A 24776-nucleotide genomic window follows, 5' to 3' on the forward strand; every position below is an offset into this window, starting at 1 on the left:
AGCGCAATTGTCAAGCATCAAGCTTGCATTCTTCTTTTGTTTTCTTTTCATGTTGTTGTTTTTGTTGTATTATTTTACAATTTATTGTGTGATTTTTGTTTGTGTGTTTTGCTGTTTTAGTTTAGTTTTTTTTTTGTTTTTGTGGCAGTTGTTAGAAAAAATGCCAGTTTGGTTATGCGGCGTATATGTATGGTATAACAGAGTATAACAGTTAAATCATTTAGAGGGAGGGCATGTATAACAACACTTGCCAACATAAGCACAAATTCTGTTATTAACAAATGCAAAACAAACGCAAAGAATACAAATAATTATTCAATTACAATTAAACAAATTGCACACATTGTTTTTGTTGTTTTCATTTCCACTCTCAATTTGTTTATATTTCCGTTTTATGTGCGAACTTTGTTGTTTGCTTGTTGGTTTTTAAAAATAATTTAACTAAATATTAAACAATTTTGTTGCAGTTTTTTTTGCTGTTGTTGCTCACTTTCTCTCTCTCTCTTCTTCGTTCTCTCTCTCTCTCTATTCTTGTTCATCCTTGCATATATAACAGTAAACTCAGCATGCTCGTGTGTGTGTTTGTGTGTGTTATAGCTAACTTTACATTCATATGTATTCAATTATATTTAGGTTTTTGGTTTTTTGTAGTTGTTGCTTGAGGTTGTTGTAAAAAACATTCAGATCTCCAATGATTATTTAAATTAAATGTATTAATTAATTGTTATACATAGTACTTGTTTTTTTGTTTTGTTGTTTTTTTTTATGTTTTGTATTTTTTGCTTTTGGCAGCATGTTCCGCTTGGAAAAGAAAGAAAGTATTCAAAAAGTGTTATACAGTTTCGTTTCAAATTGAAAGTGCAACATGTTGCAGGTGCTGTAGCTGCTGCTGCTGCTGCTTGTGGAACATGCCACAACTCGTACACAGAAAGAAACACACACATTACACAAATACATATGTAACTTCAGCACAACATACAGAATTCATATACGTAATTAACATATTGGTATTGGTATTGGTATTGTAAATACGCCCCATTAACTCCCCGTCCCTAAATCCTCCAACAGCCCCCGTTTTTCCTCCTGATCATTGAGCTCAACTCAATCTTCCATTGGGGCTTCATCATCGATTTCTTCTTTACACATTTAAATGTTTAATGTTTAAGTTTTATGTTCCTTTTTTTGTTTTCTTCTGAGCGTTTTGATGTTGTTGTGGTTGGCATGCGAGTTGCGTTGTTGTTGTTGTTGATGTTGCTATTTGATGTGGTGTGCTTGTGGCTGCGGCGGCGGCGTCTTAGACGGACAATGAAACGAAACTGTTATACTGCGTAATGTTGCGCTTCAGAATGTCAGCACAGGGACCCAAAACACGTTCAAATCTGCCAGAGAAAAAGGAATCCGAATAAGTAAAGTTCTAGTTGCAGTTAAGAGTGTGTTTCCTTACCTCGCTCTGTCCAGCTTGACGCACTTGAGCGGACCACGAGCAACAACGGTAGCTGCGCGTGGTCGATCCAACAGCAGGGCAATCTCACCAAAGTAATCGCTGGAGCCCAGACGTCCCACCTCAGCGGGTTCTTCACCCTGCTGAATAATAGGAAAATATTAAATCTTCAGATTAAAAAAAGATTAAAGGTTAAGCCAAAAACTCACCTCGGAGCGCTGCTGGAGCACCACGGCACAGCCTTCGAGTATGATGTAAAAGTCATCGCCAGCGGCGCCCTGCTTCACAATTGTCTCGCCATCCTCGAAGGAGCACGTCTCCAGCGAATCGGCAACGGTGAGGCGTTCCCATTTGTCCAGACTCTCCAGTATGGAGACGCGTGACAGGAACTCCTCGTACATCTTGCGCTTGCGTATGGTCGAGCCCATCAGAATGCGTCTATAGGAGTCGCGATCGATGCCCCACAGCTTGACATCGCTCTTGGCGCGCACTGTGGCAGCTCGTGGCGTGCCATAGATGAGAGCCAGCTCACCAAAGCTGCCGCCCTCGCTGATCGTGGTCACCAGCTCAGAGTTGACAAACACCTGAAGGGACGTATATAGATATTTATATGTGTGTATAACAGTTATCTGTGTATTGTACTCACGTCCACCTCGCCCACATCGATGACATAGAAGTTGTCGCCTTCGTCACCCTGCTGTATGATATTCTCGCCAGCCGTGTGATTAACGGGAAACATGGCATCGAATATATCGGAGCGTTCGCTCTCATCCAAGTGAGCAAAGAGCACATTTTTGGCTATGGCCTTGGACAGGGCGTTCATTGTCTTGTAATCCTTGGGTACGACTTTCTTAACATAGTTGGCGGCATCCTCTTCGGTCACCGGTTCGGCGGAGATGCCGCCGCGCCTGCGCACCGGCGGTGCAGCTGTTTGTGGCATTGGACTGAGATCCTCGCAATCGTCTGGGCTGATCACCTGTTTGCTGGCATCCAGTTTCACTTGTTCCTGTAAGAATATGTGGAGAAAATTTAGGTGAGTAAAGCAGTATAACACATTGCGTATAACACACACTATTGTATAACAGTTTGAATTGCCAACAAATTGCTTTAAGTGAACGCAATAATAAGGGGAACAATTTTTTATAAGTATAACAGTATCACACTTTCGTGTAACGGTATAACACTATTGTATAACAGTTTGAATTTTTAACAAATTGCTTTAAATTTTTAAGTGAACGCAACAATAAGGGGAACAATTTTGATGAGTATATCAGTATTTCACTTTCGAGTAACGGTATAACACTGTTTTATAACAGTATGAGTTTTCAACAAATTTTATAAAATAAACCGGATTATGTGTGTTAGCAACAAGATTGGGATAAATTTAAATGAGTATAGCAGTATAACACTTGCATGTAGCAGTATTATAACAGTACTAACACTTTGTATAACAGTTTGAACTGTCTACAAATTTTATTAAATAAAAGGCATTTTGTGTGTTAGCAAATTTATATGAGTATAGCAGTATAACACCATTGTATAACAGTTTGAATTTTGCAGCAAATTGCTTTAAAATTAATAAAACGCATTTTCTCTCTTAGCACCATAGCCACAACTGCATACAACTGCTCCCTTTCAGCTTTATCAACGAACTGCAACGCAAGCAATCTCCAACATATTTGCACTATGTATGTACAAGAGCCAACAACACGCCCACAATGCGCATCTTTTGATGCCAAATAGACGTTTAAAACTGTAACAGGAGCTTTTCGCTAACAACCCACGCACTGAAGGCATTCACTTTGCACGCCCACCTGCTGCTGCTGCTGTTTGCTGTTGTTGCCTCTGCTGTTTGCTGCTGGTGTGTTGCTGCAGCAGCCGCAGTTACTCCAGGCAGCCAATGTGCGTCATTCCAGGGATGCCAACTTGCTGTACATATGTCAAAAGTCAACTCCACGCCCCCCTCCCCACCCACTTCGACGCCCACAACAAAAGCCGCCCAACTACAAGCCGCCTCCATTTTAGAGAAAGAGCGGGATAAAAAGCTTCTTCCCATTGTGTCAGTTGCCCGTTTTATCTATTTTTGGGAGCTCAAAGTTTATGGTGGTGGCGACAAATAGAAAACATAAAAACGTTTAAGCTCCGTCCACGCCCTTTTTTTTTTTTTCGTTGTCATCCTCCTCCTCCTCCTCCTACACAAGAGTTAAAAACAAAGCACTGCACAATGCAAATGCATGATAAAATGTAATGCGCTGCTTTGACTCGACTCGACTCGACTCTGCTCTTAATCACCTCTGACTATTTGCTGTGACGTCAATGTGGTCAGTGTGCCACAAAACTAGACCCACAATTGGATGCCCCCCCCCCCACCAGCAGATTAAGTTGCATTTCAATGTCACTCAGAGCAGTGACTGCTGCTGCACTATTTGGGCATCGCATTTGTGCCCTAAGCTGTAGCTGTCTGTGGAAGAGCTGTCCGAAAGTGCATTGCTGCTACTTAAACTGGCATCATGCGATTGTGTAACAATCAAAATGTTCAACTGAACGCATCTCAAGGGGGATAAAGTCAAAGTTTAATTGTCGGCCAGACAGCATAATAGCGTATATCAGCTGAAGATTTACGGTTCTTGTGAATTGCAGCTTTAAGCCTTTAATTGCTTGCACGCTTTAGTATAACAAATAAATTTGTATCAGTTTGGTATATTACAACTCTTTTAAACCTATAAGTGGGTTACACACTTGTATAACAGATCGATTGATAACGTATTGCAGGCTGTTTAATAGTATATAACAGTTAAATATACATCATTTTGGTCTTTAACAGATCCCTTAAACCTATAACTGGATTACAGAGTTGTATAGCAGTTATGATTTTGGTCAATTACAGTTGAGGTCTATAATTGTTTACACACATTAGCATAATAGTTTATAACAGCTAAAGATTTAACAGTCTTTGACAGCTGTTTTAAGCCTGTAAGTGGGCTACACAGTATAACAGTGAGCATAATATTGTAGAGCAATATCAATTTGCATTCTCGTGTGTCTATAATTCGTTACACACATTAGTATAACAGTCTTTATAACATTGTATAACAGTTAAAGATATATAACCTTGGTGTATTACAGCTCTGTTAAGTATATAAATGGTTTATTTAATAGTATAACAGTCAGTTTACTAGTGTATAACAGTAAATTAATCACAATTTTTATGTACTTCAGCTCTTTTACAGACTTGTATACCAGTTATGAAAATCACAATAGAAAATCTACTAATATATTTTCAATATATTAATTAAAAATACATCCAAAAATATATTTTTTTAATGGTCCAATTCATTTTGGACTTGATTAAATTAGTGTTCTGCATCCAACTACACGACAAAAAGTATGTTCAACAATTTATGTTCAATTTATGCAGATAGTTGACAAAATTGCACTTGATAAAAACCGAGTTATCACTCGCTAAATTCAGCTGAATGATTAATATAACAGTTCTAAACAGTTGCGTCAACAAATTCAAGGTCTAATTATAGTCCTCATCACGTTTAAGGCTAGTTAAATGGTGATTACAAATCAAAATATGAGACCCCAGCCAACAATTAGACTTATCAGCGTCGTAAAAAGAGTTTTCTATTCCGCAACCCGCCTCCCGCCCCCGTCAAAGGCAATAAACACAGTCCCAAGCAGCGCCCCGCAAAAGTCAATAAACAAGCAGCAAAGCGGAGCGGCAACAAAAATTGAAAATGGGCAAAAATGCATAAACTTTTATGAGGCAAACAAAAGCGTTTTGTGGAAACGCATAAAATAGACGCAAAGCGTACAAATTGCAAAGTGTAAACAAAGCACAAAAAAAGCAAGAAAAGCGAAACGCAAAAAATAGGAAATAACAAAAGAAACGAAAGAAAAACAATTAACAAATAAATCAAGCAACAAATTGGCAGATGATCATGGAAATGGCGCTGATAAGGATTCGAGGATTGAGTCAAGAGTCAAGTTTTTGGGCCAGTTGCCAGATTGTTCGAGGTGTCGCCGGCCTACGCCCACATAAATCAATCAAAGTAAAGCAAAGTAAAGCGAATCGAATCGAAGCGACGCCCGTGATGCGCATACAAAATGCCACAAAGTGTAGCAGCACATTATCAACAAGAACAACACAACCGTAAAAGGCTGCACCCAACGCAAACCGAAGCCAAACCACAAAAGCTGACAAGTCAAAGCCGCCTGTTGACTCTCTGCTGCCGCAATTGCAAACTTCGGAGGGAGTGGGAGTGAAAGGGAGGCAAGGGCATTGGGGCGGCAACTTAAGGGAGCCGGCGCCGCGCATGTTGTCGTCCATGCGGCGACGGCATGACCATGACCTTTTTATGCAGAAGGCAGCAAAGGCAAAGGCAATGGCAGAAACAGCAGCAGAAGCGAAGGGAGAAAAGCGGCAGAAGCGAAGTCAGCCGAAGAGAAGGCGGAATAACCGAAGGCAGAAGCGAAGGGAGCAAAGGCAAAGGCAGAAGTAACAGTGAAGGCAGCAAAGTCAAAGGCAAAGCAGCAACAGAAGCGAAGTCAGCAAAGGCAAAGGCAAAGCAGCAACAGAAGCGAAGGGATCAAAGTCAAAGGCATAGGCAAGGCAAAGCAGAAGAAGAAGCGAAGGGAGCAAACTTTGCTCAGCAAAGGCAGAAGCAGCAGGAGTAGTGAAGGCAGCAAAGTCAATAACAAATGCAGAAGCAGCAGCAGAAGCGAAGTCAGTAAAAGCAAAAGCAGAAGCAGCAGCAGTAGCGAAGGGAGCAGAAGCGACAGCAGCAGACGCGAAGGGAGCAGCAGCGAAGGCAGCAAAGGGAGAAGCAGCAGCAGCGAAGTCGGCGCCCAGTCAACTAGCCAGCAGCAGGCCCATGGTCATGGCCCTGACTCTCCACTCTCCCACTCTCAGCTCTCCACTTGCTCTGTTTGTGTTGCCATCTCTTTCACTGCGAATTTCATTTGCGCGATTTGTTTTTGTTTTTTTTTTTTTTCTGTTCAGCATTTGGCGACGTTCCCTGCGACATATTAAACGGAAATCGATTTCGCATTGTAAATTGAGTTACTGACGTAAACTACATTTGCAACTGGGTGTAGTTGTAGGTGTGTGTGTATGGGTGTGTGGGTGTGTATGACTCTGACTGACTGGGTGTGTGTGTGTTTGTAATCTTGACAAACGTCTGACACTGAGACGCTTATCAAAAATGTAATGTCATAATGAAAACATAAACGAGCTCAGCTGATTAGATGACGCGGCATGTAGATTGACATCGAAAACGACAACGAGAACGATGACAACGATGAGAACGACAACGTTCCACATTTTATCGGAACATGCAACGCTAATACACACACACACACTCATATATATATCGATTGCTGCACTTGCTGCATTCCGCTACTGATAACAACCGAACAGCAAATAGCAATTAAAAATGACCTCAAAAGTGCCGCCTATAAGCTCAACTGCAACTTCATTTTAGTTAAATTAAAACTTTCGCGTGTTTACCAAACATCCTAAAGCTTCTTCCCTATTATATTTTATTAGAACAGTTTTCGTCCTAAATATATTATAGAGTTAGTCATAAATATAAAATCAAATAAGAAAGCTATAATCGAAATACTGTAAATGAATATACTGAAAAATATACTGAAAACGCTTTAGTCGAGTTTGCTCAACAGTGAGATACACGCTACCCATTTTCAACAATATCCAAACTAATTAATTTACTGAAAAATACATAAATATACCAAATACTATATTTGGTATATAAATATACTATTACATTCAAAATATGTCATAGAGTATAAAATATACCAAATTGTTAACGAAAGCAACTATAACCCAAAACATTATTTCTTAAAAAATTCTACAATTTTTATTGGTTCGTAGTCAACATTTCAGGAATCAGGAATAAAGTCTATAGATATGATTGTATATACCAAAAACTTCAGTTTCAAATATTTTAAAAACAGAAGTACATTTATTTTAGAAAAAAGAGCACCGATCAATTCGACTTTTTCCAGTAAACAGATTAATAAAATACAAATTTAGAATACATAATAAGTGTATTTACAATATACTTCAATGTTCTTAACATTTGAAAAGTTCTCTTAGTTTGTGTACTTTAAAATCGTATTTATGGTCAGCAAATCATTATCATTTAGTGCGCTATTTTATTGCCACTCGACTGAAAACTAATGGATGAGTTGGGTAATCTAAAAGTGTCACTTGTCTCCTAAGATTGATTATACTTTGCAATATCTAAATAAACTCAAAATATATATATATCTACAATAAGGGTAATATATATATACGTAATATAGTATTGAGTTAAGTTAAGAGTTACCTCAATCATAACTTTAGTCCTTATGTTACCTGAACATTTGATTATGATCAGTCAGATCTTAATTGCTTTGGTAGTTAATCTTGCATATTTTGTTCTCTAAGGTATATTTTGAATGTAATGCAAAGTATTTTGATATACCAAATATGGCAATCAGTATATATTTAGTATTTTATTTTATTTATTTATTTTAATATATACCCGCTACCCATTTTCGATAAAACCTAAACAGTGCGGTCGCCAAATATTTTACATACCAACTATCACATTCAGTATATATTAATATTTTTGCAGTATATATGCCCTACCCATTTTCATTAAACCCAAAACAGTATGGTATTATTCTTAAAATACACCAAATATTTTTTATACCACATATTTTTAAAATATCATTCTAAAATATACCAAAAATTAAAAAAAAAATAATACCAAACTGTTTTGGTTTTATTGAAAATGAGTAACGAGTATCTTACAGTCGAGCACACTCGACTGTAGTTCTCTTACATGATTCATATTCTGTTGTATGAACATAATATAACTCTGATTCGGCAATCTCCATAAATTTTAATCTTTTACTATATAAATGTTTAATGTATAAGAGTAAGGGTATTCGCAACTCTCATAGCCTTAAAATTGATTGAGCAAAAATCTATTAAAATAATTGGAATAATAATTATTTACAACTGTATTCAAGACTCTTAAATCTCTGGCTCACATTTTTCTGTATTCTCCATGATCAAAGCAAACAATTTCAGCCACAATATTTTGTTGGATTCACACTCTTTTAAAATTTCGAACAAGCGAGAAAAGCAATTAAAATTAAGCACGAAGACAAGACAAATTAAATTTGTAATAAAGAATTTTCCACATCAATTCACAATGCGAACTTTTAACAGCTACGAGTATTATTATTACGTTGGCGATGTGCATGACTTGAGCACACGTTCATTTCGCACAGTGTAGAGAATAAGTCAATGCCAATGTGCTATAAAAGAGCGCGTTTTATGAGGCGATAACAACAACAAGTGCGTGACTATTCATTTGTATAGAGTGTAAAGCTAAAGAGTTGTCCAGTTCATAAAGCGCTTTGTGTTGTGTAGCATCAAGTAAACTCGTTTCTCTTTAGCTGACGATAAGACACGCAAGGAAAAAAGGTGCAGGAATGCGTGTGAATTGCATGTGGAATGCTTCTTATTCAATAACAATAATAATACGAACAAATTACAAACTAAAAAAGCAAAAAAGCAAAACGAAGCAGAACTGAGATTACGCTTATAATAGACGACGAAGCTCATTGCAAACCTTTGACATATTTGCGCTTTTGCTTTCAGCTCTGATGTGTGATGACTTGGTGTGCTCTGTGTGTGTGTGTGTCTCTTTGGTGGTGGTGGTGTGTGTGTGTGTGTGCCTGTAATTGCAACAAATGCTGTTTATGGACACAACAATAAACAACAAACGCGACACGACGCGACGTGAGAAGCAAAACAACAACAAAACGAATGAAACAAATAAATTTCCACTTGGTTTTTTTTCTCGTTTTTTTTTGTTTTTCCACTAATGGATTCTTTTTTTCACAGATTTTAAGACGAGAGGCACAACAAACTGCAAAACTACTCGCAGCACAAAAGAAAATGCTCACAAAAAATATTACGTATACGTAACGCACGACAACAACAACAACAACAGAGAGCAATGACAAATCCAATGTCAAAGATTTATAAAAATAAATATTCAAAAACAAGAAAAATTTCAAAAATACATAAGATATTGTCAAGAAAAATGAGAATTAACATATAAATGTGTAAAAGAAATATAAATAAATGAAAAGAAAAGATTTAGAATGTAAAGGACATTGGAATAGAACAATTTTCGGAATTTTTCTGATCTTGCAATAAATCATAAAAATATGCAATTGAGTTGCGATGTTGCTTCTATGATGCGGGTGACTTTAGTTGCTATTAAAAGAATTTTAATTGGCGCAAAATGCGAAGGAAATTATATAAAAATATTATATATATGCCACTCTCTCTCTCTGACTATATAATCATATAGTATATGAATATAGGTATATATGTATAAAGTAGATGTATGCTCATCATAAGTATCGCATATTTATTGTATATATACTCTTTTAATTTTCTATATTTGTTTTACGCGTGCGTCACACACACAATTTTATTATAGTTCATGTTGTTGCTGTGGATTATTAATTAATTTGATTTTTATAAATTTCGTTTCGTTTCGCTTCGTTTTTTTTTATGGGTTTTTTGTGCTTTGCTCGAGCATTTTTAATTGTCTAATTAATCCAATTGCAGGAACTTTGCTACACGCTGCATATGAATATCACCAACTCACACACACACATACATATAGCTACACATACATATGTGTGTGTGTGTGTGTGAGTAGTTGTGTATGAGTGTGTGTGTACCCGCTTTTTAGTCCCGCTTTTCACGTTGCCCTCGTGCAACTTTTGTTTTTTGTTTTTGTTGTATTTCGCTTGCGATTTATTCGTGTTATTTACAAAACGGAGGCGCGACACAAACTGAAAACTCAAACGGAAAAAAAACACACAACTAAAAACTGAATTCGAATTCGCTTTCAGCGTCTGCGTCGCTGCTGCTGTCGACGTCAACGTCAACGGCAAACGCAACCGTCAGCGTAGGCTTCATCTTTTGCACGCCTTCCAGTGTCCCTCGCTCTCCCACTCACGCTCTCTCTCTCATCCCTCTCTCTTTCTACGGGTGTGTGTGCACCGTTAAGTACCGTGTGTGTGTGTGTGCTTGCTCCTCAGCTCGTGCGGTTTGCCGCTTGAGGTAGCCAACTAAGACCTGGACACGACGACGTCGACTTAGTGCGGGGGCGCCAACTGTGCCAAGCGAATGCACTGACACAAATGAAGGGGTTGAAAGGAAAGTAAGAACTACACACATACAACACTTATGACAAAAAGTAGAAGACGTCTATTATACTTTTGTTTCGATCCTCGTAGAAGAAAGAGAAAGCGTAAAAGTTTGAAACCATGTTTGAAGAATAATAGAAGAAAAAATAAATAGTTTGCAATAAAGTGTGGAGAATAAAAGCAGAAAAAAGAATGAAGAAAAAAGTAAAGAAAAAAGAAACAGTTTGAAATTAAGAAAATAAGTAAAAGCAGAAAAAAGAATGAAAAAAAAATTGTAAAGAAAAGAAAAATAGTTTGAAACAAAGAGTGAAGAAATAATAGAGGAAAAAAGAAAGAAGAAAGAAATGGGTTGAAATACAGTGTGGATCATAGTAGCAGAAAAATAGAAAAAAGAAAAAGAATAAAGAAAAGAGAAATAGCTTGGAATTAAGTGTGGAAAATAATAACAGAAAGAATAAACAAGAAGAAAAAATAAAGACGAAAGAATTGAACAAAATGTGATATTTTCATCTCTGTTTGCATCTTCCTTTTTCAAGTAACGCCTTTTTGAATTAGGCATCAAGTGCTTTAAAACTATACAAGACATTTCTATATAGTTGAATATAGTCAATATTTAATTTTATTTAGGATTATTTATTAAAAGTTAATAGTTAATAACAGCGCCTTGCGCTTTGCCCAGAACAACATTTTAAAAGTGAAGAATTATTAAAAGAAAATTAATTAAAAATAAAAACGGAAATTTCCTTCATCAATCTTCAGTTTTAAGGTACTATATCGATTTATCTAAAGAATATATATATATCTCATAAAATTAGAGAGATATTTATCTGTCTACTTCTTTTTAAGTATTCGTAAAATTTTCTTTATCCTTATCACATTTATATAAAGATATTTAGATTGAAAATTTAATAAGTAAAATAACTAATTTCTCAGTTAATTCAAGAACTTATCCTCCCTATGTGTCTAGTTTCTTATAAATTATATTTGTGTGCCCGTTTTTTTTTTGTATTGATCTATAATGTAAAAAAAGCGAAGAAATAATTGAAAACGTAAAATAATAATGAAAAGAATGATCAAATAATAAAATAACCTTTCTTCGATTCATGTAAAAGTTTATATACTTTCTTATTTAGTTATTTTTAAGAGTAATATTGAGATCAAATGCTGTATTCAGTAAACCTTGTTACTATAATGATTTGAGATAAGAACTCTGCGATTCCTACTTCTAATTGTTAACCATTTAAGATCAACGTACTTAAACAGACGATCAAAGAAGATCGTCAGACTGTCACTAAAAAAGAATTTGCTTAAGCACAAGGTCGCAGACGGCGTCGTTAATCATTTGCAGTGTATAACAATAATAGGTTGACAACAATTTAAAGCACGAATCAAAGCAATTGAATTAATTGTCATCATTTGGGTAGCGTAGCAACATGAAATTTTCGCACAGTGTAGCCATTGAAAATTGCCCAGCAAAATCTAAAAACAACACAAATACAGAAATACACATGCTCAACAACTAAAATGAGCGAAACATTAATAAAGGCAACACTAACAACGTGAAATGATGGCCACAAAGTGTAGCCAAGAAATTGCTTGCCCCACGGGGGGGAAAGAGAGAGGCAGAGAGAGAGAGAGAGAGAATGGTAGGCATAGTTTTGGTTTTGGCTTTGGCCACTTGTCAGTTGGCGATGTTCGCAAATGGCAAAAAGGTAAAACAAATCAATTTTTGAGGTAGAAACCGAGTGTGTTCGTGTAGGGTTAGGCCTAGGGGCAAGGGGTAAGGGACGAGGGGCAGGAATGGTGGGCGATTTATTTGCCTAAGCTCAACCTACACAGCAAGAACAAAAAACAACAAAGCCAGCAATCATAATGTTGCGACTGTGCGGAATTTATAATTTCGTGTGGCCATAAAAAAGTTTTGTTTGCTTAACTTTTACACACACACACACACAGACACAGACACACGAAATGTGTCTATAGCTATTATAATAATAATTATGATACCCATTTTGTGATTTCTTCGTGCACCACGTGACGTATGCGCAATGTAAAAATATATTATATAAAAGCGAGAATAAGACTCTAACAACATGCTTTGCTTATGAGTGCCCATAAAAAGAGAAAGACAGCGAAAGACAGAGAGAGAGGGAGAGAGGGAGAGCAAAGACACTAAGAATAAGAGTGGAAAATGAGAATGTGTAACGAGGTGCCTCAGGCGGGACAGAGACAGGGACAAGAGACTAGGGACCCAGTTCGACTTGGAGACCTTGTCCACGTTGAGAGGCAATTGTCAGGTGAGGCTGAAGTGCTTAGACGGGTCATGACTAACAGCGAACAGCGAGTTGCACAAATAAAGGGGGAAATACAGAATTTAAAGAGTGAGAGGAAAAGAGAAATAACGTAAGGCATAATAGATATAACGAAATGTAAATAATAGATAATAATAATAACGAAATGGAAAATAATATAAATTACAGACAAGTTGGAATATGTAAGAATAAAAACAGTAAAGAGTGACAAAGAGTTAAGAGACATAATAACACTAAAAGATTATATATATAACAACAACAAATCAAAATACTTATTCTCAACAAAAGCATCTATAATGATACAATAAACATCATCTATGTATATATTCAGCACTCTTAAGGCAATAAGTTAAAAAGTAAAGTAAACAGAATCTAAATTTCAATTAGAAAACTAAATTAAACAAAATCTATTAGTCTGTCTTAACAAAATTATTCTTATTAGAAGTATCTAAAAAGCTATAATAAACTTAAAAACTTCATAACAAAAGAATCTACAACAAATACAATCTCTATATTCAGCTTACCTAAAAGGAAATCATCTGAGAAGCACGAAAAAATATAATCTATCTATAAAGTAAGAAAAATATTATCTATTATTGCAACTTAAGAAAAGCAGAAAAATGTAGAAGCTAAAAGAAACAGAATCAAAGTTTCAGAACAAAAGAGTCTACTATATAAAACTAGAAACAACAGTTTGAAGAAAAAGATATATCATAAGAAATAAATAGAATCTATCTATGAAGGACTAACCTTCATCTATATTTTCAGCTTAAGAAAACAGAAACAGAATCAGACTTAAAAAAAAAATACTTCATAGAAGAAAAATCTATAAATCTGGAATAAACCGAATTTAAGAAGAATCTTAAAAGCTAGATTAAATTTAATCTAAACTTTCAATGGAAAAGGAACAGAATAATGTAGAAAGCAAAAAAGACAATTTTAAATACAATTTAAATACAGAATCACAGTTAAAAAACAAAATACTTCCTAAAAGAAGAATCTATAAATCTAGAATAAACAGAATCTAAGAAGAATCTTAAAAGCTAGATTAAATTTAATCTAAACTTTTAATTGAAAAGAAACAGAATAATGTAGAAGCATAAAAGACAATTTTAAATACTTCTCAATGGCTAGAATCTGTGAATTCAGTTAAAGAGAAAGAGAATTATATAGAACGAAAGAATAAACAGAAACTTTCACTTTCAGCTTAAGAGAAACATCTAAAAAAAGACAAATGCAATTATTAGTCTCGACTGCAAGTCATTGCAAATATTTAACATGCCACTCTTTTTAAAGTCCTCTTAAAAAGGCGCATGCTAAGGACTCAATTAAACTAGGTCACAAGCCCCAAAAGTTTTGCAGGGCGTTGAGTTTCAAAATAGAGCCACCGAAGCAGTTCGTTGAACGTGGACACAGTGGAAGTGTGAGGGAATGCGTAGCTTAGGGGGGAGGGAGGGAGGAAAGGTGAAAGGCAGAAGGTAGCTGGGTTGACCTAACCCAACTTTCTACAAAGTGTGGAAAAGCTTTTGCTCTACCTTTTCCACTATGTGTGTGAGTGTGTGTGTACGTGTGTGTGTGAGTAGATGTGTGTGTGTACGTGTGTGTGTGAGTAGATGTGTGTGTGTGCGGCTCTGTGACAAGCTGAGTGTGTGTGAATGCGTTTTATAATCGAATTAATTAAAAATTTTGCACACTGCCAGTGGCAGCAACACTTTGTCGTGCCCCAAACGAAACGTGAGTTCAGCTGTCCCTTTAAAGCCGCTCAATATACGGCGAGAAAACTGGCTAGTCATCAGTAATATATAATAATAAACAATATAATATATACATAGTGATAAATAGAGAGATATATTTTTCTTACTGACTACACAGATTAAATTTCCGTTGGAGTCTTGATATAAGTCTTGAAATAAGAGAGCTGTAAAGTTTTATAAGAATATTCCTTCTGGATGTGTAACAAATAAAATTAACTTTGTAGTCCCATAAGTCCCAAACCAAAAATAAATATTACCTAATTCCAAAAGTTATTTAGAAACTAAAAATTAAATTTGCGTATGGTGAAAAAGTCCTACAACATTAATTCAAATTTGCCAAGTCGATACGGAAATTGTTTTCACAATTTGATATGTTAATAAATATAAGAAAAGAAGAAATAGTTGTAATATTAATTGAAATGTAGGGACCACAGATTTAGAAAACATAGTAACAGCATTAGTATTCTTCCTCTCTCTCTCTAGATGAAAATATGTTTCTTGTGGTAGCATATTCCCAGAAATATGTACATACGAGTATTAAAGAAATACTGTCTATAAATTCAATTATAAAATCTTTCTGCAAGATTTCTGAGAATTTCCTAAGATAAGAAAAATTCTTTAATAGTTTGATAGCTATGTTCAATACATTATAAAATAAAAAATTACTATTACTAATTTTAGCCGATCTTTTAAATCTAGGAATTACAACTTTAGTTTGCATAATTAAAACGTTCTGCAAGATTTCTGAGAATTTCCTAGGTAGATAAGAAACATCTTTTGGGATTTTGCTATCCCAATAATAATTTTAATAATAACAAATTGCAGCGCTCAATTTCATTCTAGACATAAAGTTGTATGCAAAGTAATAAAGAAGTTTCTTCTTCAAATTTTGGTAATATTTAAACTGATTTAAATAATGTTGGGCTGGTCACACTTTTTCTAGGATACTCATTAAATATGCGTAGTTCATTGTTTTTTGTCACTGTGATATAATACATGATCAAGTAAAGACTAACTAATTGTAGTTTAAATCTAGGCACCACAATAATACACTTTTTGCGAATTTCGGTCAAATTTAAACTGATTTAACTGATATTGGGCTGGTCACACTTTTTTCAGGATACTCCCTAAATATGCATAGCTCTTTGTTTTGTTATTACTGGGATAAATACATGATCAAGTAAAAATTAACTAATTGTAATTTAAATCTAGGTACCACAAATACAGTAAGCATAATAGTAAAAACTTTTTATAAATTTAAACTTTCTATAAATAATTATTGGGCTGGTCATACTTTTTTTAGGATTCTCCCTAAATAGGCGTATCCCTTTTTTTGTCGCTGTGCACCCGCATGCTGCAGTCAGCCACACCTCTGACACTGTTCCCCGCCCCTTTGCTGCTTTGATGGGGCGCTGCCCCATTGCTTTGTTAAGCGAAATTTCCAATTCAGTGAACTTTTTGTTGCCAGCTGCCTGCTGCTCCACTTCGACCGCTCCCCCTTGCACCCCTCCCTAATTTTTAGTGGGCCATGTGGGCGGTTGACACGCCTACTGCACGCCTCAACCAACCCTTTCCTCACTCACTCTTTCAGTATCTCACAGTCTCTGTGTGTGTGTGTGGCAGCTAAACAAAAGCTTTTGTTGCTGTTGCTCCTTTTAATGTGGCTGCATGAAAAATTATTCGGGCCAAACGTGCCACAGCAGAAAAAGAAGAAGAAGCAGAAGAAGAAGAGTTGTCGATGCTTGAATTGCGCTGTCAACTGGTCAGTTGATCATCAGTCCTATCAAATCCTTGCAGTTGTCCAAACTATTTCCTCATTTCTCTCCCACTCTACAATTTTCCGCTCTTCTTCTTCGCTCCTTTTCTGCTGCGTTGACGTCATGCTTGCCAGTTATTTATATCGCTCTAAATGTGCCTGCCAAGTTATTAAGGTATCTCAGTAGTCTATAATTGAATTAGCCGCACGCAGTTTACTTGTCCTCTCGCATATTACGTATACGCCAAGTTGGCCATTGTATCGCAGTTTCAGCTGTTGCGTCTCTCATGGGCCTCAAGACTCTCTCTCTCTCTCTCTTTCGCTCTTTTGCAACCATATTCATTGGCTAAATAATTCATGAACTACAATCCATCCCGGCGTCCACTCATCACCTTTCCTCTCTCCCCGTCTGTTTCTTTCGGTAACTTCCTTTCCATTTCCTTGCCATGTTGTGAACGTCGCTTATAAGCCGCTTAATGGATGGGCAAACAAAAGGTCGCCACATCCGCTCGATATACACGAATATTCCTGCAGATTGCCCCCCAATAACCTTCAGCTTCAACTTTTGTGTGTTATTTACATAAAAGTTTTACATTGATTTTGTTTCTCGATAACAACAACAACAACGACAACGACAAAACCTGGCCAACATTTTTGGCAACATTAAATGAAAAACGTTTATTTATGCAGGCGGAAAAAGACAATAGAAGTAAAATGCCAGCGTTATACAGAAGAAGGAAAGCGCTAAAGAGAGAAAGAGAAAGAGAGACAGACAGAGAGAGAGAGAGACACTCACACATAACGCATTTTTAAGCAGGCAGCCTCCGAAATTAGAGAGCAAACTGTGAATCCCAAAGGTACAGTGGAAAGCAGTTGAATAAATTACCCCACCAAATTACAATACCCAAGTGGCTACGACTCAAGCAGCTCAACTTGTGCCACTAAGCCATATCCTTAATATAGAATGATATATGGAAACAGAAAAGAACTGAAATTCGAACTTCCCTCGAAGCTCGAACTCAGCAGAAAGTTGCGAGAAAAATAACTAGATTTTATAATTTGCGATATTACAAGTTAGCTTAATTGATTTCTATTTATATGTATTAATTTTATGCACTAAGCTAATATTTTGTGCGCTAAACTTCTTTATATATTGCCTATTGAAATTAGCTAATATCAAAAAATAGTACAATTAAAAGTTCTAAAAAGGTGTTGGCAAATATCTAGTTATATAAAACTAAAATAATATATGTATAATTCATTTGAAGCATTGTAGCTTAGCACTTAAATAATATAATATTTGAAACATTTTGTATAATTTACATATAAGAACTTCAACAAACTTGTTAAAGTTTGTAACAAAACTTTCTAATATCACAGATTTTAAAAAATAAAACATAGTATTTTAGGAAGCAGTACAAAAAACATTAGATTAATATTAATGTACCCATATCAAGCTAAACGCTTTCCACAAAAATTACTTAAGATGAGGCAGGAATTAAAAAAATTTTCATCTGTTGTACTTTCCTGTCCTTTCCTTTTCCCCATTTAAAAAACTTTAAAACTTATTATTTTAGGAAGATGAAGAAGAAACATTACATAGTAATAATAATGTACCCATATCTGACTAAGCACGATTAACGACATCAAGAAAAAACAGAACAGATCATTTTTGGTAACTCTTTTTCGATCCCATTTGTGGTTGTAAAAAAAATAATGTAATAAGTATTCTTTTGAAATATGCAAAAGTAAATAAAATAAAATTAAAAATTTGTAAACTATTCACAATATTATTTTTTAAGAATTAGTTATCTATTTGTCTGTAGGAATGAGAGATAAGAATTCTTCACATTTTGAAAAAAAAACAAATCTTAAAGGTCATCAAACTTCTAAAAAGAGTTTTAGCTTGACGAAACTATATATTTTGATATAATGATGTACATAGTAATAATTCTTACAGAATATAAACCTGTGATTTAAATAAAAAATCTATTCACAATAAGGAAAATATCCTTATCCCTTAACAAAAAGTATAAAAAATGAAAGAATTCTTCACTTAATAAATAAATTAAACGTCACCAAAATCTTAACAACTCTTTTAGCTTAATGAAACTTAATGATTTCACATATACACATACAAATATTATACGTGTTTTCAATAAAAACCTATTCACAATAAGGAAAATATCCTTATCCCTTAACAAGTAATATTAGGTGCAAGAATTCTTCACTTAATAAATACTTTTGAAAAACAGGACAACTTAAAGGTCACCAAACTCGAAACGAAAATGTTTGCAAAAGGAGACCACATAAAATACCGTAAGTAAAGGCTCTTTGTGAAACTCTACTGTACTCCAATGTTCCCTATCACTGTTTCTCCCTCTCTCCATTCGCAATCACTGTTCCCCATCTCTCTTTCTCGCTCTCACACACACATTCACTCACGATAGATTTGCACTTGTAATACACACCATAATTTCTTTGCTGGGGGAAGTTCTCAGGCCTCAGGTTCGCAGCAGGTAAATGTGGCGAAAAAAAAGTAAAACCACAACACTCTGATGACAATACGATTTGGCCAACTAGTTATTGACCACACTAATCAGAGGCCGGCGTAAATAAACAAGATGTTGACAGCTGTCGTTGTTCGTGTTAGTGTTGTTGTTGTTTCGTTCACAAGTTTTACTGCTGCCTTCTCACTCACTCTCACTTTTGCGACACTATTTGTTTACTGTAATTGTAAGCGTAACGGGCACCATCAACAACAACAACAACTACACCAAACTGCGGGCATTAAATGTTCGATTTGACGATGAAGAGAATGATGACAATTGCCAAGCGTGCCATAAACGCAATCAATCAGCGACGTTAAACGAACGAAACGGAACGGAAAGCAAGAAAGGACGGTATCATCAGCACAGCACAGCACGGCACGCACAGTGGAACAAACGAATGTGTTTTATTTGCGATTTGTTTTTGGGGAAACGAAGAAAGACAACACACGCAGTTAGCAGCAGCGACGATGGCAAACTGACTAACGGTAAACAGCAGCGACGACAACGACGCCAGCGATGGCGACAACAACGACGACGACGACGACATGATGACCTTCACCAACACGCACAGCCCAAGGAAAGTGTCCAAAAAAAGAAAACTTTTCGCACACACACACACACACACACACACAAGAGCAAAAACAACAACAATAACAAGCAGCGACTGCGACGCCAACAACATCAGAAGTAGCAGTAACAGTGGCATTAGCAGCAGAGTAAAGTAGCAGTAGCGACGACGTCGACTGAAGTAGCAAAGCATAGCATCAGGGGGAAGCAACAACAACAACAACCGGACAACAACAACAACAACAAGCTGAAGAAGCAGCGCAAAAGAGCGCCTGGCAGAAAGCTTTGGTCGTGGGTCGTGTGCCATGCAAAAACTCGCGCTTTGATTTCGGTTTTCTGCTACGTTGCGTGCCGAATGCCGAGAGTTGAGTTTTCAAGTGCAAATTTGCCATAAACTTGCAAAAAGCTGCCTTCGTCTGTATGTGTGGATGAGTGTAGTGCGAGCTTCATATATGTGTACGTGTGGGCTGTAAACACTCACACACGTACACTCTCAAGCAATGGCCGTTTTGCGCTTTTAGCAGGAGAGGGAGAGACAGAGAGAGAGAGAGTTTAAGAACGAGCGCCAAATGTAAACACAAGAAAAGTACGGTCAGTGTGGCCACATTAGCAATGTTGAGATTTATGTTAAGCATTAACATAGCGCTGTTAAGTTGTCATATGCTATCGTAAGTTTACATTATATGTGTGACCCACTAATATAAATTATCAGTTAACAACAAATTTATTTAATAACTAAATGTAAAGGCAACGTTTCGTTGATAAGAGCATTCCACTTGCGGTTAGAGAGAGTCTAGTTTCAAGTTTTGCTCTACAGTACACAAATCAAAGCTTTCGCTAAAGAGAACATAACAGAGAGAGAGATAGAGAGGGAGAGAGCGAGCGCAAGCTCTGGCATGTAAAAGCTTTTAGGTTGACCATAAATCAGGCCACCTTCGCCTTCAAATATTGTTGTTTGTTGTAATTCGCTGCTGCAGCTGGAATTGTTTGTGGGCGCGCAACACGATCGCAACACAAATACCAATAAGATGGCTACTTACAATGTCCTCCTCTGGTATGGTGGTGCATGAGGTGCGCACGTGTCGCACTCGATGCATGGCATCCAAACTGAGCCGATGCTCGTGGTCATCCCGCAGCATGGCATCAAAGACAGCGACGCCGCCATCGATGCTGCTCTCCCGTAATATTCGACCGCCGCGTCCACTGAACGAACCGCTGCCATGATGCTGCTGATGCTGATGATGATGGCTGGAGGTTGTATAGCTGACGCCAACCTCGGAGAATGAACGTATTCGCATCGCGCCATTCTCGTCTGTGGTGAGTGCAACCGATTTGAAGCGATCGATAACAGCATCCTGAATGCTATTCACGCTCAGCTGATTGCCCATGGCGGGCGCACACACACAACTAACCACACGTTAACTAACTAATTGTCCAAGCACAACAACAACAACAACACTTGACAAACACAAAACAAAAGCGAGTGGAAGAGAGAGAGAGACGCAGCAGCTTCGTTTGCGGGAGGAGCCGCTTTGTTGTGACGCTTCTGCACGGCGACAGGATGTTTATCAAACTGAAATCGACTCGGGCATTCAACAGGCAAAGCAGCAACAGCAACAGCAGCAGCAGCCGCAGCAGAAGGCGAAGCCAACGAACGCAGAAGGGGTGAGCAAGAGAGACAACTACACATGGCGGGTAAGGGAGAGCGCAAGTGTCTGTGTCTGTGAGGGGGATGTCGCAAGAGCGAGACAGTCACGGACAGAGAGACAGAGAGCGAGAGAGAGAGAGAGTGCGCGTCCACAGGTTGCAAAGTGCAGCACGGCAGAACTTTGCTTGCAGCACCCAGGCAGCCATTTCCAGGAAACATTGCAAGCTTTTCACAAGCTTACAACGACCCGCAAGCTGCAACACCCAGTTGCAATACCCAACACACACTAACACACTCACACACACACACACAGACACATATAAATAACATTACAAACACATGTAGCGCATGTGTCTGCGTTAATATTTTGGAACCATTGAAGCGATTCAGCATCACACGCTCCTCGTGCGACTCGCTTCTAAATCCATCATCCCATCCTCACACATCCTCAGCGTGGTCACTTTTTTGTGTCCCCAAAAATAACCCAATATGGTTTATTGATTTCAACGCAGTCGCGTCGCCTTCACAGGGTTGGACAATGAACCTGTAAAAAATTACTGAACGGTGGAACATGTTTAGAAAGCGAGAGATGAAAATTCATTACAGCAAATCTATCCGAATTATGAATGGAATATATTACTATATATAAATATTAAAATCATAGAGAAGAAAATCTATTACAACAAATCTATCCGAATGAAGCATGGAATATATTATACACGGGAGATGCAAACAGAGTTTAAAATATCACATTTTGTGCATTACTCTTTGTGCTATTATACCGCATATTTTAATTCGCTTTTTTTTTCGTTTTCCCATTCTGCTACTAGATCTAAGCCATATCTTAAAAAAAAAATATAGAACTGGACTGAAGAAAATGACAGCTGAAAAAAAAAACAGATCCCCACCTATTGCGAAAGTGCATAATATCCCGAATAATATCAAACTTAAAATCTATTAAAACTATTCAAATATACAAATCCGTGAATATATTTCATAATAAGCAAATTTATACCGTCAATTTTAAAAAAAGGGATACATTTGAAGTCCAGAAAAGAAAACTCAACAGATCTCAATTTCAACAAACTTCACCCAATCCAATAGGGAAGGAATAGAAAATAAAAATTGAAAGAAAGACGATTTACCAGATTACCTACCTCAATACCCCAATCAATTGATTTTCAGAAAATGCTTCGCAACCGTGTTCACAATATATTTTCCGAATACATCAGTGTAAGAAACAAAACATAAATCTATCTTCAGCAACAGTTACCGAGGTTAAGAACGATGTCTTCGAGAGGCAGGTGATCTAGACCTTTCAGGATTTCTTCGTTTTCTTCTTCTCGATCTCGATCGCGACCTTGCATGCCTCCGTCGACTTCTTGCACTTGCATCTTCTTCACCACGCTGATCCTTCTCCATGTCGAAAGCCAAACGAGCACCCAAATATTTCCCCTCACTGAACAAGTCTTTCTCATCGCTCTCAAGTCGCTTCCACATATTGGAAGCCTCCTTTAGCAAATCACTTGGCGACTTGTCGATTCTATTACCCAACCACATTTCACGCAAGAAATTAAAGTGCTTACTCTTGGTTAGCATTACAGGCCAGTGTCCGTCTTCCATGTTTTGTAAAATCGAAAAAAATAAATCTAGCAATTAAAGACTCGAAATAAACCCGCAATTTTTCCTGAGAATTATTGTTAATCTTTTCTGTAAAGCTGATATATGTAGAATAAAAATGGGAGGGAGTAACTCAATACTATTTGAATTTTCGAGGATTACTAGATATAAGAAAAGATTCCTAAAAACCATCGAACAAAAATAATAAACAACGAATGGTAGGTAAGAGAAATTTCGCTGGTCTAAACACTATTAAATTGCTTCAAGAACTTCCTTATTTATTACCCAATCATAACAAAAGCAATTAAATTCAGCAACTACCAATATAAATGGTAAAGGTGGTGAACTAATACGTGATAAACTTCTAAAATCAAACTAGATCAGTATTGTTAAAAGAAATTATGGCTATATTTGTTAAAGTCTTTGATACAACAATGGGTAACTATAGCAAGTAAATACATTTATTCTTCGGTAAATCGTTATATTTGAAGAATTCAGATTCTAACGACCTTCACCCATTCTCATAGGGAAGAAAGAGATAAGTTCTCTAGTTAGTTACTTTCCCCGTTAAGATCGTCAAGATCCTAATCAATTGATATTGAGAAAATGCTTACAGAGAAAGGTTAAATTTTCAGTTGGCGGTAAGTTATATAGATATAGAGGAATCAAGGGGCTAATTCTCTAGCCTCTAATGGGTTAATGCTGATCAAGAATATATGAAGGCGCTGATCGACGTCAAATACTGATCCTTTGTGCTGAGCACCGTGAGATTGAGCTACTAAATCGACTAATTCATACCTTCCATCGTTTACATAGATTGGCACGTTTATCAAAATAGGGCAACAATGGGTTAGTAACGGGGGCTAAACTTACCCTTTCGAGTTTCTGAAAATAGTTGCGCAGGAATTGCACCGGATTCTCGGGGCGACAGACGCACAGCTGGACGATGCAGTCTTTGAGTACTCGCTGGATGCCATGCGTTTGTATGTAGTGTTCGCACTCCCGCAAGCTCTGCTCCTCCAAAGTCTTGGCCATCATGTACGACATGTGTACGACGCGTCTCGGCTGCGTATGTATGCGTGAATGTGTGTGCGAGTGTTAATGGGTGTGTGTGCGTGAATGTGGCTGTTTGAGTTGAAGGCTGCGTCGATGTCTCGAAGTCGGCGTTGGAGCAGCAGCAGATTGCGAATGTGAAGAAGACGACGTTGTTGCAGGTTTTTCTTTCTTTACGCTACGCAATAAACACAACGTTATTATTATATACGGAGCGAAGTGTGCGTGAGTTTGTTTATGTGTGTTGACTGTGGTGTGTTGACCGTGGTAAGCTGCGCTGCCCGAATTGCAACAACTCTATACACTACAGGAAAATCAAGTAAAATAACTTATTGAACACAGGGCGTCAAGTGCACCGCGAGCACCACTTGTGTATGTACATATGTATGCATGTAAGTATGTATATGGGATGTATAGCTTTTTCTTTGCGTTTGCAGCTGCTTTTTCTTTTGCTTTTGCGTTTTGCTGTTGCTTTTGATTTTTTTACTGTTGGCTTTTTGGCACTGTTTTCACTTTTGCGATCCACTTGCGTTTATCAGTGCTGCGCTCAATGCTGCCGTTTATTATTGATTGCCTGGCCGTTTCCTGCAGCATTCAGAACGCTTTTAATTACTTTGTATAGTTGCGAAATACTGTTTTTTCATAGAAAACTTAACTAAATTTTTCACGCACGTAAACTTTGCAGTTGTTGTTTTTGTTGTTTTTTGCTTAGTAGTGCCACAGTGTGACCGCATGCCAGTACAACACAAAATATACCAAAGATGAGTGTAAATCTATCGATAAGCGATAACATGCGGATGAGCAACGCTGCGATTGCG

The 24776-nt window shown here is 37.0% G+C and overlaps 1 protein-coding gene across 8 annotated transcripts; it reads right to left on the bottom strand.

The window, feature by feature from the left end:
• Nucleotides 1–80: 80 nt before the first annotated feature.
• LOC132793850 (cAMP-dependent protein kinase type I regulatory subunit) lies at nt 81–24677 on the bottom strand. 8 transcript variants are annotated; one of them, XM_060803967.1, is made up of 6 exons: nt 10226–10339; nt 9097–9202; nt 2088–2447; nt 1651–2025; nt 1445–1584; nt 81–1379 (listed from the first exon to the last, which is right to left on the bottom strand). In XM_060803967.1, the coding sequence occupies exons 2-6, from the start codon at nt 9103–9105 to the stop codon at nt 1295–1297; spliced, it is 969 nt and encodes a 322-aa protein (XP_060659950.1). In that variant the 5' UTR covers nt 9106–9202; nt 10226–10339; the 3' UTR covers nt 81–1294. The 8 variants fall into 8 exon arrangements, with proteins under 8 accessions (XP_060659950.1, XP_060659949.1, XP_060659948.1 ...); XM_060803966.1 differs by lacking the exons at nt 9097–9202; nt 10226–10339 and adding an exon at nt 23779–24677 and having other exon boundaries at nt 1445–1581; XM_060803965.1 differs by lacking the exons at nt 9097–9202; nt 10226–10339 and adding an exon at nt 23779–24676.
• Nucleotides 24678–24776: the final 99 nt, after the last annotated feature.

Source organism: Drosophila nasuta, chromosome 3, assembly GCF_023558535.2.
Source record: "Drosophila nasuta strain 15112-1781.00 chromosome 3, ASM2355853v1, whole genome shotgun sequence".
Taxonomy (NCBI): domain Eukaryota; kingdom Metazoa; phylum Arthropoda; class Insecta; order Diptera; family Drosophilidae; genus Drosophila; species Drosophila nasuta.

Bases quoted from the DNA above. Each gene is read 5' to 3' on its own strand.
- LOC132793850 (XM_060803963.1), bottom strand. From the start codon at position 21,025: ATGGGCAATCAGCTGAGCGTGAATAGCATTCAGGATGCTGTTATCGAT. The intron at 2,026-2,087 runs GTGAGTACAATA...ACGTCCCTTCAG, and splicing joins TCGATGTGGGCGAGGTGGAC to GTGTTTGTCAACTCTGAGCT. The intron at 1,585-1,650 runs GTGAGTTTTTGG...CCTATTATTCAG, and splicing joins TGCTCCAGCAGCGCTCCGAG to CAGGGTGAAGAACCCGCTGA.